The 20,015-nt window shown below is 35.2% G+C and overlaps 1 protein-coding gene across 1 annotated transcript in view; it reads left to right on the plus strand.

Moving 5' to 3' along the window:
- KCNJ3 (potassium inwardly rectifying channel subfamily J member 3) overlaps positions 1 to 20,015 on the plus strand; it is a 144,596-nt gene that overhangs the window by 8,748 nt on the left and 115,833 nt on the right. The window contains exon 2 of the mRNA XM_039221942.1: positions 2,084 to 2,300. Within this exon, the coding sequence (XP_039077873.1) occupies positions 2,084 to 2,300 (217 nt within the window). The remainder of the gene's footprint in view (positions 1 to 2,083; positions 2,301 to 20,015) is intronic.

Genomic DNA, 20,015 nt, shown 5'->3' on the forward strand with positions numbered 1-20,015 from the left:
AGATTAATTTTAGTTTTGATTTATATACCTAAGAATTAGAAAACGACATCTTTTGGGGGGAGAATTATTTTAAAATAAATGGAGAATTGAGTTTTTAACGGATTATTTTGGGGAACATTTTCATTTAGTACAAAAAAAGCAGAGCTTAGAATAGTTAGTGAAACGACCCAAATTCTGTTCACTAATTCTAAACACCTGAATACCACCTTGTGTTCATATAGCACCTGTTTCTTACTAGGTGAGAGAATAATGACACAGGGTTTTTGTTTTTATTTGTTTTTGTTTTGTTTTTGGCTTTTGCTTTGTAATTTTAATGAATACTTGTTATGCAATTCTATGGTTGGAAGGATGCTCATCCGTGTTTTACTGATTTGAGAATGAATTTAGAAGTATAAGTAACTTCTACTAGCTTAAAAATGTCTTGTTTTCTCCAACATTGGTTGTATAGAGCTACTCTTTTTATTTTTGGACTAGCAGGTTTTTCCTTGGATTTTTTTCTTGTCAGAATCATTACTGTTGTTGTTGTTATTTCTTCTCTTCCTCCTCCTTCTCCCTCTCCCCCTTCCCCTCCTTCTGATCCCCTTACCCGTCTGTGTCTTCTTCTTCCTCCTCCTCCTTCCCCCCTACCTCCCCCTGCCCCTCTTCCTCCTCCTCCCCCCCTTCTTCTTCTTCTTCTTTTTCTCAACTGTTCACAAGTCATACCTCAATATTTTCATTGACTTTTTTCTACACAAGCAAAATTCCTGAGTATCACTAAATACAAAGTAGCCTGCCTAATTGACTGATTTTGCTATTCAGACTTAGCAGCAATTGCTGCCCTAACAGTCTGCCACTAGCTTGGTTCCATTTTGCCACAGAGGACATCTTACTAAACCATATTTTTCAGTGTTTTCAGACTCATTTATTCTACATAAAAAGCCATTGTGTTTCTTGAAATCCTGAAAGTGAGGATTTTGTCTTTAAACTGCCACTTCAGTGGACAGACCAGTGTTACAGATTCTGTTTTGTTTGTTAAATTAGCTTGGCAGAGTCTGTTAAATATATTGGAGTCTTCCAAGCCCCATTTCCCTCACATTCTTCTGTATACAACTGTTTAACCCTGTTTTACTGGCATCATCATTTAAATTAAACACATGTTCGATTATACATTATCCTTATAAGGAACAGATATGGAAAATAAGGTGAGAATGAATAGAACAGAAAGAAGTTTACTTTCATGGTTTGCAAATTGTTAGTAGTCCATATTAATTAACTTTCAGAATTTTATCATGTATGCAATTTAAGTTTTATGTTGATTTCTGCTGGTACTGAAGGCCACCATCTTGTGAAAGTTTTGGTAAACTGTGAGTTTACCCAGTATAGATATTTAATTGCATTTTGATTAGAAAACTTCAGTTTGGCACAATTTTTACACTGAGTTTTAAAATTCATAAAATAGAGAGCCAAACACTTGAATGCAGTATACCATTAGGAGTTAGAAAGCCATCGGCTAACAGCATATGCCTTTTCTTTATATTCTGTGAGCTGCTGTGTACATAATATGATAACATCTTCACTTTTATATTAAAGTTTATATCTCTTACCTTTCAAAAGCCCTAGAAAAATTGTTGTTTGGCCTTGTAATGATGCAATAAATCTCCTCTTAAATTATGATCAGCCTTTTTCAGCTTTAACAAACTCCTGAAGAATTGCTTACTTATTTGCTTTGTGAGGAAAACAAATCTGGCATGCAGTGAGTTATCCTGGAGTGATTTATGTCAAGCAGTAGCCATGTACAATGTACACTGAGTTCCACAGTTTGTGCTAACAGACATTGTTGGCGCAGGCATTTCTCCAAAGCTCATGAGTTAGGGAATGGTAATTATAGTAAGTCGTATATTATAAATAATGCATGTATGTTCCCCATGAGCTATGTGGGATTTCGGCCCGTTTGCTAGAACATAGCTGCATAATGATTTGTTTGGATTTTGTTGCAGATGATTGATAGTGCAGAATGTTGGCAATGATGTAAATTACTGTTGGGCTGCCTTGAAAATTTCAGTACAAGTGGTGATTTCTTCTCTTTTTCTGTGTGCTTGTCTAGTCTCGGCAGACACCTGAGGGTGAGTTCCTTCCCCTTGACCAACTTGAACTGGATGTAGGTTTTAGTACAGGGGCAGATCAACTTTTTCTTGTTTCCCCCCTCACAATTTGCCACGTGATCGATGCCAAAAGCCCCTTTTATGACCTATCCCAGCGAAGCATGCAAACTGAACAGTTCGAGATTGTCGTCATCCTAGAAGGCATTGTGGAAACAACTGGTGAGTAAAAACATGGATATGTCATCAAGTTTCTTTATTCCATAATAACATTATGTTATGTGCACAATATCTGTCATGAATTGGTCAAAATGTCTCAGTTCACGATAATGAAAGTAGTGACTTGTCTCTTATTTCTTTTGTAATATTAAGTTGATACCACTTTGAAAATGAAGATTACTGTTATGATAATTACGTATGTAATGATAACTCAGGAATACCGCAAAAAAAGAAAGAAAGAAAGAAAGAAAGAAAGAAAGAAAGAAAGAAAGAAAGAAAGAAAGAAAGAAAGAAAGAAACAGATGACTCCTAGAAATGATTATAATATTCTGGTTTAATTGCAAACTTGAATTTCCTATAATCATATTTTTTCTTTAAAGATTTAAGGTTAAAATAAATTCGAGGTAATTAGTGAGCCGCCTAAATGCAGCATGTGTATTCTTGCCTTGGGGATGGTGATTCGGGTGTCATTGGTAGGGCTTTGATATGCTACTATGTGCAGCCTCAGTGGAAATTTCCCTGTGTGTGTCTGTGCTAAAGCAGCATTTTCATTTCAAAGTGGGTCAGTAGATTTCCTCAGCTGAACCTTGACCAAAAAAATGTTAAAAGAGGGTGTTCTTCTTTTTCTGCTTCAGTATAGCTATGTCCTGCATGTCATTCCTTAAGATTCGCTTTAATGTTGGTATGTCCCAAATAGTCAGTTTGCTGCATTGTGAGAAGAGTAAGGTTGCAAAAGAGAGAAACAAGAAATCGGAGTACATTATTTGGGGTCTGAGTATTGCCCAGTTGATTTGGAACCTGCTACATGCCTGAGACCAATATAATATCTACACACACATACACACACACACACACACACACACATAGTAAATGTATGGATACATGTATGTTGTATATCTTGAATTTTACCCTTTCTACAAGTTATGAAAAAGCAAGAAATATTTTAGCTGTGAGTTTTTTTCTACCAATATCATTTTCCATCTTAAAATGCTAATTTTAAGTTTATAGTTTAGTATAAACTGTAGGAATTATGAAAGTAACATAGGCAGTACATGGACACCTTCAAGCTTTATACAAAAGATTGGAAGTGTTACATAATGAAAAAAATTTCCCGTCCTGGTAAAAAGTTTTGTCCAAGGATCAAGGGAAGGCAGGCCCTTATAATCTTTGTACATCTTTCACTGACCACTGTTTCAGTTTTAGGCAAGACACTTAATCTCTATAAGCTTCCTTTCTTTCTCTGTAAAGTAAGAATGATGTAATAACCACCCCAAAGCTGCATGTTGTCATATTATTATCTTATTGTTATTAGTGCTTCAGTTTAAAATTTAAGATTTTTAATGTCAGTGAGTGAAGGTTTAACTTATCAATCTATATCTGGAATTTGATTTCTGTGGACTATTTTGTGGATTAAATCCTCCAATTATGTTTTTAACTTAACAGTGAGACGATGTCCTGGTATATTTTGAATATACTGTATATTGATAAGTAATGAAATAAATTTACAAAAATATTTAGTTCAATAAATCTTTATATTTTAATTTTGATTTTTATAAAGTTTCATCTATTGAAGTAATAATATATTCTTAGAACTTAGACAGCAGATGTTGTGATTTTTATTGATTTTTATAGCATATGGTTCTATCTTTGACACGTCTGTTTACTAGTTACTTATTGTTATTCTAATAATCACTGACATGAGTGAAGTTTCTGTTTCACTTGACAGTCTTTGAAATTTTTTGTTAGGCCAGTCAGTTGATAGATTGATCGATTGATCCATTCCATTCACCCATCCATTTTTTCCTGTTTATCCCTAGTTTGTGTTTCTTAAGAATGAGAAAATTTTTCTACAAAATCACAGTACAATTTACAAAAAGATAGGAAATTTAACAATGATAGAATGCTACCATTTAGTGCAGAGTCCATGTTCAAGTTTCATCTGTTCTAGTGATTTCCTGCCTAGCTGTCTTCCCACCTCCCTCCAACATCAGTTTAAGGATTTTGCCCTTCATTTGTTTACTTGTCTTCTTAATCTCAAGATGGAATTCTTCTTCAACCTTACTTTGTGTTCTTGCCCTTGATATACTGGAAGAGTATAGGCCAGGTGTTTTGTAGAGCGTGTCTCCATTTGGATTCATCAGAGGTTTCCTTGTTCATTAATCTTTTGAGTTTTGGCTTCTACAGGGGCATGTTAAGAGAATACCAAAGTGGGTTGTTTTCAAAATATACCTGTGTATTGACTGATTTGTCTTCATCAGATTTCAGAGGAATTTGTTAATAAATAATGTCCTACATAAGGTCATTAGGAGTTTTGTACATTAAATTATTCACTAAGACTGCAGATTTTAACATTTCCTGTATTCTGTTTGTTTGTTTATTTTGTTTTGCCTTTTTTTTTTTTTTTTTTTTTTGGTAACAATGAACTGGCAGAGAATATTTTCCATAGAATGTGTGAAAACCTGACTTGAGACTGAATTTCTTACTTTGAGATTGCCGTTTATGGAGAAGAGATTAAGATCTGCTTCCTCTTAACCTCTTAATTAAGCATGTTTCTAGATCTAATATAGCAAGACAAACAGTAAAAGCATTACTCATAATTTATAGAGTTATTTTGTGGAAAATTTATCTGACATTTGTTTGTGTATATGCCCTAACTAATTAAATCCCACACTGTTCAAATTCTGTAAAATCTGTCTATATTTCCAGACTTCCCTGAGGCTAATAAAAATAACATAAACATTTTTATGTCATTTTGATCATTTATATCTTCACTGAGATGTATGTAGATTCATCTTCAAGGATGTTTCTTCCTCTGTCCTTGCATTCATGATCAAGTTTACTTTCTCATATTATTTATTGCTTAGAATAAGATAGATAGATATGGTATTTTGGGATGTTTTGAGACAAGAGCAATATAATTTTTACCTCTCATGTTTTTTGGTACAAAGTCTGATGCGTAAACCATATACTCCGTGTTTCTTTCCATTATATTTAGCATTAAATACTAAGTGCCCGTCATTCATTCATTCACCAAATACTTGAATGTATGTTGTGTGTTTGCTAGTATTTGAAATGCTGGCCATATGGCGATGGCCAAGACTGGCAGAATCCCTTTCCTCATGGGGGTCATATTCTAAGTGGAGGAGGCAGATGGCAAAACAAGGAAAAATTAGCAATATGCTACCAGGTAAAATGTGTCAGGAAGAAAAGCCAATACAAAACCAGGTGATGGGATAAAGGGTGCATCTCAGGGCACTTAAGGTTGACAGAAGAGTTCTCTGAGGTGACACCTAAGCAGAGGCCTGACTGTCAAGAAGGCCTCCTAGGCCTGTCTGGGGGAACAGCATGGTAGATAAGAGACCTAAGTTGGGAATCAACTTGAACTATTCTAGACACTAAAGGAAGGCAGAGGTGATGGGAGCAGAGTGAACAATGTGGGAGTAGAGTGAGAGGTCCGAGAAGGAGGGGGGGCCACCTCTGCCCTACAAATAAGTATATCTTACCAGTGGGAAGTGTTAGGATTTGATTCAAAAGCAAAGCGTAAACTTACGTGAGAGAGGAATAATTTAGTAACCCCAAAGTGTGTGTAATAAACAAAACACACTTTTTTTCCAGTAGGTTGCCTTGTAGTTTACTTAAAAATGAATAACCCTGGGGCATCTGGGTGGCTCAGTCGGTTGAGCATCCGGCTCTAGATTTTGGCTCAGGTCGTGATCTCACAGTTTGTGAGTTTGAATCCACACTGCTGACTGACAGTGTGGAGCCTATTTGATATTCTCTCTCCCTCTCTTTCTCAAGATAAATAAGCTTAAAAAAAATTTTTTTTTAAATGAGTGACCCTAATGTCTTTAAAATGCATAAAACTTTAGACAGTTACCACTTTTTTTTTGTATTAGAGGTATCCAGCCCACCTTCCCCAGCACGCATGCATGTGTGCGCACACACACACACACACAAACACACACACACACACACAGAGTCACAAAGTTGCTTACTTCCTAGCAGTCCTCTGATAAGAATCTTCTCATCTCATTTAGGTTTTGCTTCTTCCCATTCCTCTAGTCTCAGCAGCAGTGATGGTGGTGGTGAGAAATGAGAATCTTTCTAATTTCCTTGAAAGTTTAGCTTTTGGCTAAGAACTCACAATAATTATTTTCCCCGCTTCCTTGGAAGTACCCCTCAGTGATTAGGCTCAGGCATTGTTGCCGTCCTTGCTTCAAATGAGTTGGAATTTCAGTCCCAACGAGGAGCATGTTATTTGCCTCTTCATTAATAACCTTTGCTTCTTTGCTAGTCCAGCCAATTCCTGAAACCTGTGTTACCTCTCACCTCCCTCTGCTTCTTTTCCCAGGAGAGAGAGCACTGCTAGAGGCAAACAGCATTGCAGATTTGGCTCATTAGAACTGGATGCTTTCAAACTTCAATCTGCTCTCTGCTGCTATTTGGCAGTCTTTTTAATTGTCTTTTCTGTACTCCCAGGCTCTCTCCCTGTGGGAGCTATTTTAGACCTTTTCTCTCTTTCCATGCTCCCCATCCCAGCTGTCCTCTCCTCTGCTTGGCATGTCATCTCCACCTATTCTATCAAAAAGAATGTGATGCTTCAGTTTTTATACATTTTTTTACTCTCCTTATCCTTTTCTCATAATCATCTTCTCTTTCTGGGTGTCTGTGGGGAAAAGTGTCCTTATTCTTCTCTAAAATCTTATCCTTTATAGTTAGTTCTGTCCCCCACCACCCTTGACTCAAGTTCCTATACTTAACATACCTAATACCTAATATCTCGTTGACTGTATCTGCTCTCACACATTTTGAGGAATTTGAAAAAAATACAAAAAAGTATTTGTCCCTTTATACTCCTAGTTCTTCCCCAGATTCAGAGACATCACATTCTCCCTCTCTCTATTTTTCTGCTTCTTCTAATCTGTAGTTTCCAGTTGTTCCTTATATCCTACATCACTGCCTCCTCCTCTTTCCTGTAAGTGTAAATCTCTGCCATTGCCTCCTTTCTTTCCAAATCTAGATACTCACCTTTTCTTTCCTTTTTTTTTTTTTACATGAATTCACAAAATAATCACAAGTTCACTATTCCTTTTGTACTTAGCTATGAAACCTCTCACCAACTATGGTCCTATAGTTATTGTTAATTTCCAGTGCACTTTCCTTACTTGGATGCCACTGTTTTTTTTAATATTTATTAATTTATTTTGAGAGAGAGAGAGAGAGAGAGGGAGAGAACGAGTGAACATGAGCAGTTTGGGGGAGGGGCAAGGGGAGAGGGAGAGAAAAATCCCAAGCAGGCTCTGAGCCCACTGCAGGGCTTGAACTCATAACTCATGAACCGTGAAATTATGACCTGAAATGAAATCAAGAGTTGGAGGCTTAACAGACTGAGCCACCCAGGCGCCCCTCAATGCCACTCTTTTAATCTTGAGTCAACTTACCTGAATACCACGTCTCCATTTTATATTCAAGTTAAGCATTCTCATTTGGAAAGTTTGTCAATATTAGTGTTTGCAGTTTTATCTCAGATTCCCTATCTCTTTCCCTTTTTATATCTGATTGTTCACTCCACAAGTTCCTATTGAACAACCGTTACAGACTAAATACTATTTTGACCCTACAGGACCCATTAGGTAACAACAACAGCAACAAAATTTCCCAGTCTTGAGGGCACATATATATTCTTATGTAGGAAACAGAAAGCAAAATGAAGTGCTTCATCTAGGATGTTGAAAGTGATTGGTGCTATGGAAAAAATAAAGTAAGGCGGGAGGGATTGGGAGCATGGGGAAATCAGGGTGGTGTAATGAGAAGGTGACATTTGAGCCTAAACACAGTATCTTAAGTAGAGCTAATACCTGGGAGAAGGACATTCCTGGGAGAGGTATCAGAAAAGGCTCCAAAGGAGTAGGGTGCTTGGTTGCCCCTCCCTCTTACCGATGTCTCTCAATTCTTCTTTAAGCCCATATAATAATACTTCTGAATCACAGCGGTTATCTCAGGAATGGACTTAGGATCTCTGCGTACATGAAGATTACCCACTAGTGCCCTGTAAATTTGCTTACAACACTACTTTCATGATATATCTGTGTTCAGAAATCCCCAATGACTACCATCTCAAAATGCGTGTATTTCTTCCTGAGAAAATGACCCATACTGAAATGTCCATATGCTGATGCTCACTCTTTTTTTTTTTTTTTTTTTAATGTTTATTTTTGAGAGACAGAGCTTGAGGAGGGTGGGGGAGACAGAGAGGTAGAGACAGAACTCAAAGCAGGTTCTAGGCTCTGAACTGTCAGCACAGAGCCCCATGCAGGGCTCGAACTCACAGACTGTGAGATCATGACCTGAGCCAAAGTGGGATGCTTAACCAACTGAGCCACCCAGGTGCCCCGACTGATGCTCACTCTTGGCGCCCGTGTCTTCTATAATACCATTTTCACTACCATATTTATTCAGTCTTGCCTGTGTGTTTTTTTAGTCTATATTTTTCTTTAATAATTTATCACAAAGAACTGTTTTTACTACGAAAGGGCTATTACACACATGCTCATTATAGAACAATTAAAAACCACAAATATGCAAAATAAAAACGTTACTCCTGATTTCAACCACTATACTGTTCCTGTTATCATATTGGTCATTAACCTTTCAGATGTCTGCATTCAGGTATATCGTTATTATGCTACATGTGCTGTGTTACAACTTTATTGTATAATATGTTATTAACACCTTTCAAATCAAATTATAATTCTACACCATTAGTTTTAATGGCTTTATTGTATACTAATCTGTGCCATTTTCTAGTCTGGGACTTTTAGGCGTCTCCTTTTAATAATGTAAATATTTTATAGTCCATAGTTTTAATTATTTTACCCCTAACTTTCTATAAATTCCTGTAGATGGGATTCTTGGGTAAAGAAGTATATAAATCTGTTGGTTTTTAATGTGTGTCAAGATTGCTTTCCAGAATATTGGTAATAATTTACAGTTGTGTCTGAAGTTGCCCATTTCCTCGTACCCTTGCCAAAAATGGATATTATAACTTTTTTGCCAATTTGCCATAATTTTGTTCTTTTTTATTACTAGTGAATTAGAAATTATTGTATTTATGGGCTACTAGTTTTATTTTATGAGTTCTCAGTTAATAGTGCCCATTGCCTGTATTTCTTTTTATGCCTAAGTTACTGGCAAAATTAGCACATTATTATGAGAAACCACATCCCTAATAGTCTGTATATTATTACAAATGTATTTTCTTTATGTAATATACATGTATAATTTTTCACATTCATCACTTATATACTTTATTACATCTCCAGATAAACTGTAAATTTCTAAGATTGATTGAAGACTTTATTTTCTGGCTATTTGTTTTGTATTTTGTAGATCCAAGTAAAGATTTCTGATCTGTTTGTTATTTTTAACTGACTTTTAATAGAGTTTCTCTCTTTTTATAAGTTTGCTTTCTGAGTTATAAATTGTTTCTTATAGGAAATCAGTCAGTACATACCTGTTGATATCTACGTTAAGTGTAAGACAGTATAGAAATGATTAAGGAAGAAGCCCGCATCCACAGGGAGAAAGAAATTGAGTGACATTGAGTATTAACACTATATACCCAAAAAGATATGTGTCAGGCTATAATAGGGGCCTAGAATAGTGATCCCTGATGGATTTGTTCTTAAGGAGGTCTGGGAAGACACCCGTCCCACGCCAGAGGACATAGCATGAGCTGAGACAGGAAGGGGAAGCAGATGGTCATCAGGAGGGTAAAGAGAGCTTGGCACCCTGGCCAGAGGGACAGCAAGTAAGGCTTCATGTTGTCAGAGTAATCAAATACTTTGGTGTGGTCTGAGTATAGAGTAGGTGGAAGGAAACTGACTGGAGATGAACCTATCACTGAGTCATAGTTTGGACCTAATTCTGCAGGCAATAAATCCCTTGAAAGATTTTAAGCAGTTAGAATGCCATGGTCATATTTGCATGATTGAAAGGTCCCTCTGGTTGCAGGTGGAGGATGGATTGAGTGGGGGCTGAGACCGGAGACAGACCAGTTATTAGGCTGTTACAGTAGGCCAGACCAGAGGTAATTAGGTCCTGCATGAAATTGCCTGGCTCAGGCAACTATGTGACTGTTGAAAATAATGAAAAAGGCCTCTGGTTTCAAAGCTGTTAGTTGTGATTAAACAGGAATGGGAAAAAGGGCCCCAGGATCTTTCCCACTGAAGTTTTGCAGGCTACTTAGAAACTGAAGCACCCAAAGAAACAAAAAGATAAATGCAGGAAGATCAATAAAACAGCTAACTCTTCTCCTACTAGTGAAAAACAGTTCGACATTTTCTAATGAATAAATCACGGAGCAGAAGTTCAACTTTTAATAATTGAGATGTGCCTATAATTTCCCCTATGAATGATTCTACACTCTTTAGCTTTATTAATTGTAATTAATCATGACTCCTCAGCGATCTGTCAGAAAATAGTGATCCAGCAACTCCCCTACTTGGAATTGTAAATGAGTTAGTGCTCTTCTGACCGTTGGAAATTTTATTTATCTGTCCTCATTGCAGGCTCTAAATCATTGAGTTCTTCATACCTTTTGTAGCCAGGACTTAAATCAAGGGGTGACTTGTTTAACACTATGGTTTTCCTGTTCCTGCCCAAATTACTGTTACCTTCTAAAGTAATTGACGTTTCGCAAGACTTTCTACCTTATCAGCTAAAAGTCCAGGGCATATGGATCTGTATATATTGGAAATCTCAAAGTATACTCCTCGTAATAACTTCTATGATTATATATTTGTTAAGTATTTATTGCTTCTTAATTGTGATTTTGTTTTCTTTTTCAGAGACCCTTTTTCAATAATTTGTTGAGTCAGAACTAAAGCTCAAATTTTAGGGTGACATGGTACCTTTTCTTAATACAAGGCCTTAATTTTCATGAGCAATTCCTAAGTAAAACCTGCCTTTAACATTTTCTTTTGATAGGCCATTGTAGGCATTTTTCATGTCCTTTACAAATTTAAAGCCCAAATATTGAAGCATGAAATAGGGGGCCAACCATATTGGTTGGCCTGTGACTAAAAGATTCCTGAGGCATGGGGCTTTCAGTGCTAAAACTGAGTCCTGAGAAAAATGAGATATTTGGTCATAATAGTGGACTAGATCTTTTTAAACTCATGATTGGAGTTACTCCACCATTTTCCTTACTCCACCTTTTTCAGCATTGGAGTCCCCAAAATACTCACAAAGAGTATTTTCACATATATTATTTTCTCTTAGTTCTATTGCTATATTTTATAGAATATTTAATTAATATAACCCTAACATGTTAGGATGGACTTTTCTCTGTTGCTGTGTAGGAGGTTGGTCTGGGTAAAATCACTGGAAGTGAAATGGTTTTGGGAGGGTGACACTATTTTTGTCACAATCTTGCCTATGGCTGATAGGAATAAAATAAGTCAGCAGACTTTATAGATAATCTATTTAATTGTTAAATATAGGCATAGGAGAATTATTGTGGAGTAAAGCAGTTTTGGGTAAGATGTGGCATAGTCCAATGACTGGGAACTTCCCAGTTCGGGCATTAACCCATTCTCAGAAATTTTCAGTGTAAAGTTTTGGGACCAGCTTTGTTGGACCCTATGGTATACTTATTAAAATACAGAGTTCTGGGCTTTTATATAGATTTACAGTGTTACAATGTCTGCTGTTTGTGGCTCAGGAAATTTACATTTTTAATAAGCACCCAGGTTATTCTTATTAAGAACATTATATTTGATACCGCCGCAATCCAGCAACTAGGAAAGCCATTTATATTTATTGAATTATCTACTCAACTGCAATATGTTGGCCTGATATACCACATTGGCATGTTATAAAAATGAAAGTCACCATGACTCTTTATATTTTTAAAGTCTTCAGAAATGAGTGCTTTGTATCAATGCAAACTGTGCTGATCAATGTAGCCAAATGCAAATTAATATGGGTAGAAAAACAGTGAAAATCAGGAGTATGAATTAAAATGCTTTGCTATTCATCATCATAACCGAGAACAAGATGTGATAGCTATTGTGGAACATTGTGTGAAGATGTACTATAAATGCCAAGCAAGGATGTTAGTGCCACTCACTGATGGAGAGAATTCTGATCATTGAAATTGTAACACATGCATTAGACCAGAACACTGTCTGTAGTTATTTAGTTTTTCATAGGACAGAATGTCATTATGCTTCCTATAAAGTTCAAAAGAACAATTTCACAATTTTATACCAACACTGGCTATTAGTCTTTAAAGCTAAACTATTTGAAGAGTTTTCTGGGATACATCCTTTGGAGATTACAGAGATTAAGTATAAATATAAATTTGCTTTTTAATAAAAAATGATAATGAGTAAGAGTTGAGATCCAGATAGACTAAGCTTATTTTGACAAATAAGGAGAGTAGGCCCAGGTTGATGTTATTTTACTTTGAATAGTTATTACTTTGTTATTTGTATGCCCTGGGCTCTGTCTGAAAAGGAGCTAAGATCATTAGTCCATTCAGCTCAGGAGAGCTTAGAACTGAAATTCAGGTGCAAAGCCATTGCTGCTACTGTTATTATTGTTGTTGAAAATGTTGAATGAGCTAAAAATAATATGAAATTATTGTATAAACTGTGGTATTTTAATATCTATTAATGATGCTAGTAGAGTGTCATTACAACATTGAGAAGGTCCTGTCATGGAGCAAAACAGGAAGGAGGAAAATAATTTTGTTGTTGTCCAAGGCTGACTTACCCTTGGAATATAACCTTAATTGTGTTGATTTTGTATGGGGTGTATTTGTTGAACCTCCTGTGCCAAAAATATACTCATAAGCCTGAGAATAGCTCATGATCTATCCCTGCTGCTTAGTTCAGAGAAGAGTGATGTCCAGAACATTTCAGAGAGATAATTACATCCTAAAGGCTTTTGGAGTAGGAGCATCTTAGTCTCCTTTAAATGACTGTCAAGCAATTTTTTGTATTAAAAGTTAATTTTTAATATAAGTGCCTTATTTTGTTTTGGTTAATTTTATTTTTGTTTTAGATTTCTTGTCATTTAAGATAGAAAATGCCCTGCCGTTAGTTCTCAGAGCCATCTTAAGTCCCAGGCGGTACCAACTCTGTGCTACACTTCAGCATTTAGATCCAGGTAAAATCTGGCTCCTCAGGCAGACAGATTTCTTCCAGATACACATGCTGTAAGGAGATAGGTTTGGGAAGGGAAGAGTGCATGGTGCTTTGATGACTAGAGAAAGTTTGGACCTGATGAACTGAATGTATGTCTGTCTGTGTATGAGCTCTCAACGTTTTTTTTTTTTTAGTACTTTTTCTGTGCTAAGGGTTTACTTTCTGACTCACGCTCCTGATTCAGCAGTTTCCCAGAAATGGCTCCAATCCTTCCATATTTGGCAGCACTACTTAGAAAATGTAGAGAGAAAATGATGTAGTCTCTTTGTATATGTGTATTTATTCAGATTAGCATTATCGGTTCCAAAAATGTCTTAACATGTGTTATCTGTTTCTTCCCGGTTTTGCTTTGCTCTACATTTCTCCCAGTGGCCTTTTTTCAAATATGCTTCATTACTCTCCATTTTAATTTTTATACATGAAATGCACAGCTTTCTCAAATTTCTATGGCTTATTCTCTTCATTTACTTAAGAATTTAATATGTTATAGCCTATAAATTGTAGAATGGCAGTGCCCCACAGTAGTCCTTTTAATAAGGTCTAGATATCTTAAATTTTTAAGGCTAACTGGCTGAAATTGGGGACAGACTCTGGGTCAGAACTCTCTATGTTCATTCTGTGCAGTATACTGATGGTCTTTTGTTTTTAATTCAGTTAGTGAATATTGTTTAAGTTCAGTCTAGTCCAGCTGAATTTTGCTTATCTTTAAATGTGTCCAGAATGTACTGGCACCTGACTTTATACAGTGTCCTCCTATGTTCCAAGTTCTACTAGACCAGTAGTATAGATACCGTTAAAATATTGTTTCTTATTTGAATTGGTCATTTAATTATATCTGCCTGATATTATGTCCTCCCTAGGTTGGAGACACTTTGTAAAATCTAATATGCTACTTTTAACTTTTAAGAAGCATATTTCTTCCTTTACACTAGAAATCATAATATCATTGGAACCAGAAAGAGTTGAAAGAAGAAAAGAGACACATTTATGATTTTTGAAACAACCGTCACATAATTGAATAGTAGAATTAGAATGATATAAACTATAAAGATAAAATGCCTCTTAGTGATAATCTAGTTAAAACCTTCCATTTTAGGAATGTGGAAAGCATGATTCAGTGAGGTAAAACAACTTGCTTATCTTTTCAGAAGCAGTTGGTGGAACAGTCTGGAATATGCTTTTGTGCTTTGACTCTTATTCTGGCGTTCTCCTTACCAAAAATGATTCAGTTATTTAAATGCATTTCTTCTCTAACTTAACATAATTTATAATGATGGAGACTGTTTTTAAGACAGATCAAGGATTTTCTATTCCTGGGGTCTAAGTTTTAGATCAGATCAGCTACTTGTCTAGCTGAGCAGAGGGGAAAGGCAATCAAGAGATTTATGCTTTATAAATACGTCTGGCCTTGAACAGCATTGCCAAGTCCTTTTTTAGGCAGATACAATAAGAGAAAGAGAAAACGTCCTATGTTTCAGTACCTGAATGATATTCACAGGGTTAAGACAGCATATGTATGGGGTAATGGGAAAAAAGAGTTGCCAGAGATGGTAGTAGAAAAGTAAAGACTAGAAAATGTAGCATTTTAAAGTTATTTGTGTGTTTGCACTTAATTGTTATGAGTAACTGGGAGCCACACATAGTTTTTAAGTAGGAAAGTGTGACAGGATCACAATTGTGTTTTAGGGAAAATAATCACTCTGGCTGTCTATGGAGAAAGTAGTAAATGGGGCAGAATCAGAGGTTAGTAGATCATTTAGGGTGCTATCGTGGTAATTTAGATGAGCGGTGGTAACCTGTTGCTAACGGCAGTTCATAGAGGCATCCCCCTTCAGCTAGATTATTGAGAAAGATTTGTTGAAAGCATGAAGTGTGTAAAATTTCTTGTTGCTTTTGATGAAGTTTGATGCCTGAAGAGTGTATGAAGAAAGAGTACAGGCTTGGGGTGTGAAGATGCAGGGACCATATAGCAGAAGACCTTCTAAATACATACTTGGACTGAAGAGTGTAATGTTTGAAGTCTGGGTAAAAGGTCCAGCCAGGAAGATGTTGAGAGAAGGTTGTGGACGTGGCCTGGAGTATCAGAACTTCAGTTTATCCAACAGATAAGAAGGAAGCACCGATTTTTGAGGGGATGATCAAAAACGACAATGAGATTTATACTTAGGTTCTCCAGATTATAATGTATAAGATAAATAATTTTGGATATAAAATTGTCTTTCTCATTTCATTTAGCTTTTGAAAAAACCACTTTACATCAGTGTGATAGTGCATTTCATATATCAAATGAAATCTGCTGAATTATTTTTTAACCAAAATTTGTTGCACAGATTTCTTTTTTAAAAAAAAACTTTAGGTACTTAAAATGAGTTTGTCTTTAATGTGATCTCTTAATGATCCTCCACACAGCGATATGAAAAATAGTGTTAAGTTAAAAGTGGAATTTAAAAACATTTTTTAGGGGAAATCTCTGAAAATACTTGAATTCATTCAATTTGCATTTGTACTCTATAATTTAAAAATTAAGTTTGAGACGGTTTTGAATCACGCTCCATTTGTCTTTCAGAGTTCTTTTAAGAAACCATATTATGACTCTGTGAAGAAAAAAATATCAGAAATTTGATCTATATTAAAATTAGATGAACACTTTGAAGATGACAAATTTTATGGTTATGGAGATTAGTCTATTAGTGATAATATCCAATTAAAAGATGCTATGAGTATCTGAAATTACAAAATGTCACTGTGTGTGTACATATATGTCCTCTCATAAGCACACTTATGGTTAATCAAGAATATCTATTATTACTGTTATTAGTTTGATTTATGCTATTATAAGAGTGATAATTCGGTAAGTATTGAAAATAGACAAATCCAGCACTATTTTTGAATAAAATGCCCTTCAAATTGATTTAGGAGTAAAAAAATAAAAAGGTATAGATGATTTCTCCATAGCCATTTCTCCAAGGGCTAAAGGGGTTTCTTTTGCTGTGTTACCAAGTTGGTCTAAGTTGTTACAGGTTTCCTGCTCATGCAGTAGCTTTTACTCTGAAAGCAAATGTGAGAATAGAGCATAACCTGCTGAAAAATGCTTTCTCTGACACATTTCATTTCCTGGAATAATGCTAGCAATTATGTACCATAGAAATGGTTTTATTGGTTTTGTGTGTTAATTTTGCCATGCCCGCCTGCCCCCCTGTCCCCCATATGATATAGTTTCAAATTGGAAAATGAGGATCTTAACTGGTTGCCAGAATAAAATCTGATGTAATGGGTGAAAGAAAATTCTATATCACTGTTACATTACCCATGTAATATTTTACTTTACATTATTTGTAAATATAACAAAAATGTTACTTTTTGAAACCTTACATGCCTACTTTAGTGCAGGGCTGAGACATGAAGAAGTATTATCTGACTCCAAAGAGTTTTTAATGACTCATCTGGGCTGTTAATGTTTTCCATAGGAGATTCTTTTGCTGCTTAATGGTCCATGTTTCAAAAATAATTTTCTTACACTTAAAAATCTCCTTTGAGAAATATAATTGTATTGGTAATAATATCCTCTATAGCCTTTTTTTCCCCAAAAATCAAATCCTTCAAATTGTTACTCATTTGGTCATATTCCTTCTCTGTCGTCATTCATTAGTCATACAATAAATGTGTTTTTGTGTTTGTTTTGTCTCCAGAATTAACCTTTGGAGACTCATCTTCTACTACATTTTACATTTTATATCTTGGATCCTCCAAATACCTGGATGTTTTGGGCAGATATTTTTTCTTTAAAATTTTCCTTTTTTTTTTTTTTTGAAAATGGTAATAATACATATCCTCTCTACTTATCTCTCAAAGTTAATTATCCTGAGACTTCAAAGACCTGATGTATAGACCATGCCATGAAGAATTCAAGCCCTGTGTAGGAACACATCTTCAAACTCATGGTGTCTGCTAGTTTTCACTCAACCTGCCCCCCCTCCATGCCACCTATTTGAAAACATGAATTTTCATGGTTCTGTTTACAATATTTTCCTTTAGAAAGATTCAATTAATTTTCTTATGTCAAACCACTTCACTAGCTCTTGACAATACTCTTAACTTTCTGTTTTTATTAACTATTTGTTATAATCTATAAAGTTGACAGTGCCCTGAAAATTAATTTATGGAATGAGTATAAACTCCATTCACTCAAAAGCTGCATCTTTCAGTATTTAGAGAATATTATAGGTCTTTCTGTATGGTTTCCAACATTGAAAGTTTGATTCCATTGAAAACTTCTAGAATGCAGAGGTTATATGCAGTACTAACTTTTTAAAATAACATCTAGAATAGTCCTATACCTGCATGGCTGGCTACTGTGGTAGGAAGAACTCTGAGTTAGAAACCAGTTCTACCCCTAAATGGCCATATATTTGCCAAGTCCAATAATATTAAGTTCTTTTTTTAAAAAAAAATTTATTTATTTATATTGGGAGAGAGGGAGAGAGAGAATTCCAAGCAGGCTCCATGCTGTCAGTGCAGAGCCCGATGAGTCAGAGCTCAATCCCCTGAACTGTGAGGTCATGATCTGAGCCAAAATCAAGAGTCACACACTTAACTGACTGAGCCACCCAGGTGCCCCTTGAGTAAATTCTTTTATTTGCAGCATATAAATTATATTTCTTGTTGGGTTTTTGCTAAGGCAAAGAGAAATTAATATTTTATGAAATCATAAAGTTCTATATGTAAAATATAATAATTTTGATTAATGAAAATGATTTTAATACCATTTTTGTGTCATTTTCAACTTGTTAGTACTGTATTTCATTTATGTCATTATTTTTCAGGTATATTTCTTTAACCCTTCTTCTGATTGTATCAAAATTTCAATAGTATTATGTGTCCTTGCATATAAGTTTAGTAAAAATACAATCTCGGTTATTCATTGTGACCTCATTTTTAATAACATTGTAGTTATAGCCAGTTAAACCACAGATATTCTTGATGTTGTTTATTCCATATAGAAATTGCCTTATGGTTTTGTCTACCATATTATATTCTCATCTTTATGTATTTTAGAATACACTGATGTTGGAGTAGCCATATAATTCCCTGGACCACTTTTTATTGATATAATTTGGAAGAATATAAGAAGATCATATATTTTTATAATGTTTGTAATGTTATAGTAAACCTCTTCTCTATTAATTTCCTATGGGTTTACACGGTCAGATCGTTTGATTTTAGATTCTACGCGCCATGTATTATTTACGTGATTCTGGGCAAGTTGGTTAATTTTCCTTTCCCTGGTTTCTTCAAATATAAAAATGGAGGTAGAAATCCTATATCTTTTCTGGGATGGGGAGTAAACTAACTATATTAAAATAATATACTATAGAGAGTGCACTTGGTGTATTTTCTAGCATTTAAGGGGCACTCAATAAAATTGATGTTATTGATATCAAAATCATTAGTAATAGACAGTTTTAGTTGAATTCATGTTTGAAGAATAATAATGTATTATTATGTTATATATACCAATTTCCTTGGACTAATTCTCTTGAACTTTTGACCAAGAATGGGTCCTTACATGAAATTACAATGCAATTTTATTAAGAAGTACTAGAAATGAAGCCTTTCACAGTTCCAGCATGTTTTTTTTAATGGAGAAGTAATGGTTTAGCATGACTAGAATGAATGAGAATTGTATCTATTTATGCCAGTATTGATTGCATCGAAAATTTATAGTTTTTATAATTACCTTTGCCAACCAAATATAGAGGAATTTTACCATCCTTTAATTAAAGGCTATGAAATATCATAGAGTGCTAATGAGAGTAAGGGGCTTTCTCTTAACCAACTCCTGGTCATTTAATTAAGTTCCTTTAGAACTGGTCAATGGGCCTGAATATAGTATCCAACATTCAGATCTCTCTTAGATCTTATTTTATTAGCAGCTGTGTATTTAACTCATAATTGACTTAGGCCTTTTTTTTTTTTTTAATTCTGTTATACTATGTTTTTGAAAGTACTTTTCAATACTCAATCCTTTTATAAACCATCACCTGTACATTATATTGGTTTATAATGACCGACAAAAAGGTTAATTATTGTGACTTCTTATCATCAATGGGAAGGTATGACTGGGAACTAACACACTACATATCCAGAGCAACGTGCACTATATAAATCAGTTTTTAAAAACATAGTGAATAAGAAGAATTAATGTTTTATTATAAAGGAAATCCTAATGAAATAATTTTAAGTCAGAATGGCATTGAATCAGAAGACTTGATGTATGTTTGCAGTATGTCTTCTCCTAAATAGTATTATATGAATTAGGCATGCATTTGTTGCAAACAGTAGAAAATCCAACAGCAGTGACTTCATCAGCTAAAACTTTATTTTCCGCCTGTAACAGTATGTTCAGAGCAGGCAGTCAGGAGGGTTCAGCTGCTCCAGGATGGCATCTAGGACCTGCGGGGGATCATCAGGCTCCTCTTGTCTTCCTGCTCTGCCATCTTTTTTT

This window comes from Hyaena hyaena, unplaced genomic scaffold (assembly GCF_003009895.1).
Source record: "Hyaena hyaena isolate Hyena2069 unplaced genomic scaffold, ASM300989v1 scaffold_1032, whole genome shotgun sequence".
Lineage (NCBI taxonomy): Eukaryota > Metazoa > Chordata > Mammalia > Carnivora > Hyaenidae > Hyaena > Hyaena hyaena.